This window comes from Aristolochia californica, unplaced genomic scaffold (genome assembly GCF_029961685.1).
Source record: "Aristolochia californica isolate CCGP_79_NKW_82.1479 unplaced genomic scaffold, dmAriCali1.0.hap1 SCAF_6, whole genome shotgun sequence".
Lineage (NCBI taxonomy): Eukaryota > Viridiplantae > Streptophyta > Magnoliopsida > Piperales > Aristolochiaceae > Aristolochia > Aristolochia californica.
This window is the reverse complement of record NW_027182257.1, coordinates 42,207,347-42,215,958: the sequence shown is the minus strand read 5'-3', so window position 1 is coordinate 42,215,958 and position 8,612 is coordinate 42,207,347. Positions and strand designations below refer to the sequence as shown.

The following is an 8,612-nucleotide window of genomic DNA, read 5'->3' as shown; positions in this document are numbered from 1 at the left end:
GCAGGCGAGCGGCGGCAACAGGGGAGGCGGCAACAGGGGAGCGACGAGAGGAGGGGCGGCAGCAGGGGAGCGACGAGAGGAGGGGCGGCAGCAGGGGAGCGAACGGCAACAGGGGAGGCGGCAACAGGGGAGCGACGAGAGGAGGGGCGGCAGCAGGGGAGCGACGAGAGGAGGGGCGGCAGCAGGGGAGCGAAAGGCAACAGGGGAGGCGACAGCAGGGGAGCGACGAGAGGAGGGGCGGCAGCAGGGGAGCGATGAGAGGAAAGAAGCCGAGACGAGAGGCGAGGAGAAAGATCTCGATTTCTTTTAGGGAATTTTACCAAAAGTATACTTAATAAAAAGTGTAACGATAATTTTTTTAATTGATAAATATTTTAATTGATATTAAATGGTGTTAAATAAGTAAGAGTTAATTTTTTAATTGTTTATTAAAAAAATTTAAATAATTTTTAATTTTTTTAAAATTTATTCAAAATTTTATCTATGTAATGACGTGTCGATAATAATGACATGGCAGCCTCTGTGTTCATCTACATTATCACTCTGATGACGGGGCAACACGTAAGCAGTCAACGCTTACGTGTCGTTTTGACTGTCCACATATACAGTGGACCGGTCAAAGTTCGGTAGTTTTTTAAATAATTTGAGATCCTCGTTATTTTCATAAATAAGTTGTTTCAAACCGGTATTTTGGTAAAATTCCCTTCTATCTTTCTATTGTCCGAGTAATATTCCATCAGAAAGTATTCTTATTTAGAGCTGCGACTAATCTGATCCAGGCGGTGGTGGTAGATTTCCGGCAGATGCTCGTCGAACATCGGTCGCGTCGGCTGTATCCAGTGTCCGTCGTGTTTCAACACCAGCCCCTTGTTCTCCTCCTGCCTCCACCGTGGGGGCACATGGCTGTCATCTTTCAGGAAGTCGCTGGCTTTGTTCACCAATCCTGGGTCTCTCCCACTTGAGAGAAAGAAACTTTGGCCCTTGCCATGGTACCTGTTTCCCAAAACCAAGTTCATGCTTCAGAAGCTTAACATGATTGAAAGAGAATCGCATCAATTAACAGAACAGCAGTCACAGTATTTGTGGAGAAGAAAAGACTTACCCATCAAGCAAGTGTAAGTGAGCTTCCAGATTATGGAAACATGATAGATCCAGTGTGCTTTTCAAGAAGGGCGAATTCTTGTGATCCAGAGGAAGCTCCACTCCCACATGAGAGTAACTCCAATATGGCAGCCACTGCCCCAGCTTCCTGAGGATCTCAGGCACAAACTTATTGACTAATACCCCTGGCACCTTTGGCACTAGGTCATGAACATTCACCACCCTCAACACCTTCACCCCCAGCCCCTCTACCCGTTCCTTGAACCTGCGGTTGCCTACCCTCGGCGCAGAGAAGGAGAAGACGCAAATCGGAATCGGCCGTCCGTCCGTAGTCACGTTCAGGCCCATCTCAGCTACGTCAAAGGCACTCAACAAGGCTAATGCACCCCCCAAGCTGTGGCCAGTGAAGGTGATGCTTATTTCCTCATCTTTGTAGCGATCCACCAACGTCGCCACTTCAGTCAAGATCCGCTCCCTTGCCGAGTATTTGCAAAAACTGCCGCCCTGAACGTTATCACAGTACAGATTGATGAAGCCAGATTCAACTTTGGCATAAGGATCAGGGCACGGTATACCCTCTGAGGAGGCTGGCACCAGAAAATCCGTCAGGTTAGCTACCCACTCCAACTGTGTCGCAGTGCCTCGCCAAGCGATCATGATGTCGCGACGACCGATACGTTTCGACGTCTCATCGGTGGAGACGGCCACGTAGCCCATCCAATTGGCGTTGGCGTTCCAATCATCGACTCCCAGGGGCTTCGTGAAGAAGTTGGGGAGCTGGAGGTTGATGGTGGCGTAGAGATACCGAGTCACTTCGTACCCCGAGTCACCCATTCCAAGGAACTTAAAGAAGTTGCAGCGATCGTACTTGCAGCTTCCACAGTTCTTTGAGTAAGATTCATTGTCGAAGGCATCATAGCAAGCCTGAGCCATCTCCCCATACCGGATGAGCTCTGTACGTAAAAGTGGGTCCATCGGATCCAGCAAGCCGGCCCAGTCATTTCGACCGTTGATCACTCGCCAGGAGTCGGATAAACTTCCTTGGGGTCGAACGTTTCCTGTTGCAGCTTCAACTCCAGCCATGGCGTTGGAGAGTTTCAAAAGAAGCAAAGTGGGAGAGAAAAAGTGTGGAATGAAGTATGAAGTCATCCATGAAATGAATTTGTATTTATAGTATCAATATCGATATGAATTTTAACTATGAATATTCTTCTCTATTAATTCTTCAATGGAAACGCGTCAAGATGACCTGAAAGAGTCATCCGTCCCCTCAATGTTTCTCAATGTTGAGACTTTTCTACGAAGAAGACAAGAAAAAATATTTCCTCCACAAACTTAGTATTATTACGACTGAGAAATTTACCTCGGCTACGTCTCCAAAATTGTCCATAGGATGTCTGTTTGTTTTTTATCGAAGGATCTTAACCATCGAATCATGTGGTTGCACCCTTCTACGAGCTTCCTGGAGTGACGGGGAAAGTCGTGGACGTCAATCACAGAAATGGAAATTTAAGACATCTTCTCTCACGGACATAATTCAACCAACACGCCAAGTGTAAAACTAGTGATTGAGTGCCTGGATTGACCGGTTAAAATGGTCTTCATTTAAAATACGTGGAAAAGTCATAGGTAACTTTGATTTCTCAATCTTCGCCTTTCGAAAATTTAAGTTTTTGTAGAATATAATAATGAAGAATATTATAGAGTTACACAAAGAGGGTAGGTGATTAGAACTCTACAATTTGAATATGTATCTATTTCAATTACTAGTTATCGTTATCTCTATCATGCCCCCCACAAGATGGAGCTACTATAGAAGAGTCTAATCTTGATCTTCAAAAAGAGGAAGTGTGTTCTCGGAAGTGGTTTGGAGAGAACAACAGTTGACTAGAGTAGCGGTGGAGAAGAGCAAATGGTCAGGAAGAGCAGCGGCATTGGAGGCGTCCGGGCCGGATGGGAATTACATCGTTTGGAGGAAGAGTAGCGGCATTGAAGGCGGCTGGGGTGGACATAATCGCATCATCTTGCGGAAGAGCAGCGACACTGGAGGTGGCAGGGGTAGATAAAATTACATCGTCCAGAGGAAGAGCAGCTGGGTTGGATGGAATTGCATCGCCCGGTGGAAGATCAGCGGCTGGGGCAGACGGAATCTCATTGTCCGAATAGGATGAAGACGCTCTACAGTGAGAGATTTTTTTATTTTTTATTCTACAAAAAAAAAATCACATGTGCGAAACTCACACGAGTGAACTTCACATGCGAGTTCGCACGCTGTGCGGGACGGGGAGTCAAGGGGGGGGGGGGGGGAAGAACGGTGTGCAGTCGACCGTGTCGAGACTGAACTGTGATGACAGGAGACCGTAGGAAGGGCGAGGGGGGGGGGGGGGTATGGGTGGCGACATTGGGCTGTAGCTATAGAGGCTGCTTCCAATAAGGATTTCTAATGACAACAGATAAGCTCTAATATCATGTAAAGTTGGGTTCAAGGCCTATCCCAAAATGACTAGTCACATAGAAAACCTCTTCTGCCAACTAATAAACTCAAGATATTTGATCTCACTAATCCATGTGGGACTATTCCTTTACACTCCCCCTCACGTGTAAGCACATGGATAATTTGGGTGGAAGGTCCACATACAAGTACTTGCTGTGATACAATGTAGATTATAATAACGAAGAATAATATTGCGATAATTATCATTGATAAGGTGTGAACTATTTATAGAGTTACACAGAGAATGTAGGTGATTAGAACTCTACAATTTGAGTCTGTCTCTAGTTCAATCTTTAGCTATCTTTATCTCCATCATTATCTTTATATCTATCTCTATTTTTATCTTTATCTCTATTAGTTTACACATTTTAAAAAGACACTTAGAAGTAAGAATCCAAAAACACTCTTTATAGTTTAAGTTTTAGGGATATAATTATAATTTTATAGTTTAATTCATCTATAAATTGAGCTTCGGGGGGAGGGTTAGGACATAAGTCCATAACCTCATTCTTCCTCCTGTTTTAATTATTCCCTTGATAATTTATATTAGTTGACAAATACAATTATAAACTTGATTTTTAAGTTATTTCATGATAACAAATTTAGCCTAAAAATCTAATCTTTAACACATGACTAAAACAACTTATCGTTAATTTCGTTTTAAAAAGGAGGGAGATCTCCCATTTTAGGTACCAACACCACTACATGATTAAAAAAGAGACTTTTAGCGTTTTACCCAAAATTTTAAACATAATTAGACAAATGACAAACTTTACATCCTATTTAGAAAAATACCTAAATTTGACTGGTCAACTGCATATGTGTACAGTGAAAAGTGACACGTAAGCTTTGACTGATTATGTATCACCATGTCATCATAACACATCAACACTCGTTGAGTCGAGCGACACGTCAGTTGACACTTCATCGCACATGTAGGATGCCATGTCATTAAATTCTTTGATACACCATCTTGCCATGCCATCACGCGCCACATAAGCCTTTAAGTGTATCGATAAATTTGATTTTTAAGCTTTAAAATAATTTTTAAAATTTATAAATATTTTAAATCGATAATAAAAGGTACTACATGGATGATGGCGTGGTTTATCATGTTATATCTTAAACTAAGGGTTTTTGTGTCATTTAATGACATGACATATTACATTGGTGATACCTTTCTGGAAATTGACGCGTCATTGGACTCACAGCATTCATGGCGACACATGATTGGTCAAATCTTACCAGTAACTTTTGACCACACTCATATGCAGTTGTTGGGTCAAAGTCAGGTATTTTTCAAAATAAATTCAAAATTTCGTGTAATTATGTTTAAAAAGTTGGGTATAAACCTAAACGTCCCATTAAAAAATTACAAGAAAGCCTTTTCGGATCATTGTAAAATGATTGCAAGAAAAGAGAGATCTCCCTTTTGAGGTGAACTACTTTTTACTCTCCTATGTTTGCCATCGCACTTGAACGAAACACTAACAGGAGAGAGAGAGAGAGAGAGAGAGAGAGAGAGAGAGAGAGAGAGAGAGAGAGAGAGAGATTCGCCAAAAAGAATGTGTTAATTCTATCTTTCTATTGTCCGAGTAATATTCCATAACAAAAAAAATCTTATTTAATGTACAGGAGAGTTGCGACTAATCTGCTCCAGGCGGTGGTGGTAGATTTCCGGCAGGTGCTCGTCGAACATCGGTCGCTCCAGCTGTATCCAGCGTCCGTCGTGTTTCATCACCAGCCCCTTGTTCTCCTCCTGCCTCCACCGTGGTGGCACATGGCTTTCATCTTTCAGGAAATCGCTGGCTTTGTTCACCAATGCTGGGTCTCTCCCACTTGAGAGGAAGAAACTTTGGCCCTTGCCATGGTACCTGTTCCCAATACCAAGTTCATGCTTCAGAAGCTTAACATGATTTAAAGAGAATCACATCAATTAACAAAACAGCAGACAGAATATTTGTGGAGAAGACAAGACTTACCCATCAAGCAAGTGTAAGTGAGCTTCCAGATTATGGAAACAAGATAGATCCAGTGTGCTCTTCAAGAAGGGTGAATTCTTGTGATCCAGAGGAAGCTCCACTCCCACATGGGAGTAACTCCAATATGGCAGCCACTGTCCCAACTTCTTGAGGATCTCAGGCACAGACTTATTGACTAATACCCCTGGCACCTTTGGAACTAGGTCATGAACGTTCACCACCCTCAACACCTTCACCCCCAGCCCCTCTATCCGTTCCTTGAACCGGCTGTTGCCTACCCTCGGCGCAGAGAAGGAGAAGACGCAAATCGGAATCGGCCGTCCATCCGTAGTCACGTTCAGGCCCATCTCAGCTACGTCGAAGGCACTCAACAAGGCTAATGCACCCCCCAAGCTGTGGCCGGTGAAGGTAATGCTTATTTCCTCATCTTTGTAGCGATCCACCAACGTCGCCACTTCAGTCAAGATCCGCTCCCTTGCCGAGTAAGTGCATAAACTGCCGCCCTGAACCTTATCACAGTACAGATTGATGAAGCCGGATTCAACTTTGACATCAGGATTAGGGCACGGTATACCCTCCGAGGAGGCTGGCACCAGAAAGTCCGTCAGGTTAGCCAGCCACTCCAACTGTGTCGCAGTGCCTCGCCAAGCGACCGTGATGTCACGGCGACCGATACGTTTCGACGTCCCATCGGTGGAGACGGCCACATAGCCCATCCAATTGGCGTTGGCGTTCCAATCATCGGCACCCAGGGGCTTGGTGAAGAAGTTGGGGAGCTGGAGGTTGATGGTGGCGTAGAGATACCGAGTCACCTCGTACCCCGACTCACCCATGCCGAGGCACTTAAAGAAGTTGCTGCGATCGTACTTGCAGCTTCCACAGTACTTAGAGTAGGATTCATTGTCGAAGGCATCGTAGCAAGCCTGAGCCATCTCCCCATACCTGATGAGCTCCGTACGTAAAAGTGGGTCCATCGGATCCAGCAAGCCGGCCCAGTCATTTCGACCGTTGATCACTCGCCAGGAGTCGGATAAACTACCTTGGGATCGATCGTTTCCTGTTGCAGCTTCAACTCCAGCCATGAAATATGAAGCAAAGTGGGAGAGTTTCAAAAGTAGCAAAGTGGGAGAGAAAAAGGAGCGGAATGAAGTATGAAGTCATCCATGAAATGAATATGTATTTATAGTATCAGTATTGAAATGAGTTTTAAGTAAGAATATTCTTCTCTATTAATTCCTCCATGGAAACGCGTCAAGATGACCTGAACGAGTCATCCGTCCCCTCCACAAACTTGGTCTGATAATGACAGATAGTCCATCTTACCAAAGTAGGGCATCTTTTTTTCTTGAATAGGGCGAGTAGGGAGAGCAATTGGACTAAATATTGATGAAGATTCCTAACAGTGTGGAAGTCTTCTCCCCCACTTGTTTCTCAATGTTGAGACTTTTCTACGAAGAAGACCAGAAAAAAACATTTCCTCCACAAACTTAGTCTAACAATGACAGAGTCCATCTTACAGTGATGTCCTGGAGTACTCATCCATAGGGGTGGCTTCGAGCCGCGCCGGTTCACAAACTTAGTCTAACAATGACAGAGTCCATCTTACACTGATGTCCTGGAGTACTCATCCATAGGGGTGGCTTCGAGCCGCGCCGGTTCGTGAGCCGGCTCGGTATCGGTTCGGTGCGATTCGTCATTTTTCGAACTCGAGCCGAGCTCGAATACCGAAATCGGCTCGTTTACCTTAACGAGCCGAGCTCGACCGAAGCTAGGTTCGGTTCGTTGACTCGCGAGCCGGCTCGAAATGAGTCGGATCGGCATGAATCGGTACGGGATCGCGAGCGAGCGGGGGAGCGGGAGCGGGAGCGGGAGCGAGAGCGAGGGGGGGAAAAATTTTTCCTCCCCCCTCGTCACCACCGACCCCTCCCATCGGTTGTTGTCGCCGCCTCTACCGCCGTCGTAGCTGTTCTCCGGCGTCTATACCGCCGTCGCAGTTGCTCGTCGGCCGCCTCTGTGTCCGTCCGTTCGATTTCTTCCTCTCCTCGCCGTCGCCTCTGTTTCCGTCACCGCCGCTTCCGTCACCGCCGATTCCGTCGCCGCCGACTCCGTCGTGGCCGTCATCTCCGACGATAAATCCTCCCCGGCGCCATAAGCCCCTTCCCTCGGCATCGTCTCGGCGGAAAACCAGAACAGGCGGGAAATAATCTCCCCCTTCCTTGCAAGAAGATGATCTCGCACGTGCTATTTCGCACGTGCGAGATCATAAAATAAAAAAAAAACTTTTTCCTCTGGAAAAAATTAAAAATAAATTTTATAGAAATAATTTTTTATAAACTATTAGTGTCTCATGTTTTGTTAAACACTTTTCTAATTAAAATTTTTTATTAAAAATCATATAATTTTCAAAGTAAGATTTTTTGTACCAAGATGGGGTAGAAAACTGTATAGAAAATTTTTGAATAAGTATTTAACAGTTGATGCTGTAATACTTTTAGCATGAAATAATTTTCATTGCAATTTTGTTTTTGATATTTTATTTAATGAAAAATTTATCGATAAGTATAATAATATATTAGATTGATTATTAATTTTTATTTATTTCACTAGAAGAGACAATAAAAGGTCCATTTAACTTTCCTAAGAGAATTTTAAAATATTTCCTGTAATTTTCTAATAAGTCACTAATAGTAATAAGATTTTATTTAAAGGTTTTTTTGGGAATATGTATCATAGGAAAAATATTTTTAGTTTTTCCTAGAATATAAATTTTTATCTAGGGGCACTAAGGAGGCCATAATTTATTATGGTCAAATTCAAAAATTACAAAACAAGCTAGACAACAATTGGAGTAAAAAATATTAATATTAGTGCATTTTAATCCATTATTGAAATTCAATCCTGAACCTCCCCTATCATTATATTTTTTAAAAATGTATGCATCATTTTATATATAATTTATTCGAAGCCACCCCTACATGCGAGATCATAAACAAGGAAAAAAAAACTCTTTGTCCCTTCCTCATGGCTCTTAAATA

The 8,612-nt window shown here is 43.7% G+C and overlaps 2 protein-coding genes across 2 annotated transcripts; both read right to left on the bottom strand.

Moving 5' to 3' along the window:
* Positions 1-749: 749 nt before the first annotated feature.
* Positions 750-2,202, bottom strand: LOC137935438 (phospholipase A1-Igamma1, chloroplastic-like). Its single transcript, XM_068780090.1, has 2 exons — positions 1,103-2,202; positions 750-993 (listed from the first exon to the last, which is right to left on the bottom strand). The coding sequence occupies exons 1-2, from the start codon at positions 2,182-2,184 to the stop codon at positions 750-752; spliced, it is 1,326 nt and encodes a 441-aa protein (XP_068636191.1). The 5' UTR covers positions 2,185-2,202.
* Positions 2,203-5,044: 2,842 nt separating this feature from the next.
* Positions 5,045-6,659, bottom strand: LOC137935437 (phospholipase A1-Igamma1, chloroplastic-like). Its single transcript, XM_068780089.1, has 3 exons — positions 5,578-6,659; positions 5,243-5,469; positions 5,045-5,082 (listed from the first exon to the last, which is right to left on the bottom strand). Exons 1-3 carry the CDS (start codon positions 6,657-6,659, stop codon positions 5,045-5,047), a joined length of 1,347 nt encoding a protein of 448 aa, XP_068636190.1.
* Between the last annotated feature and the right edge of the window lie 1,953 nt (positions 6,660-8,612).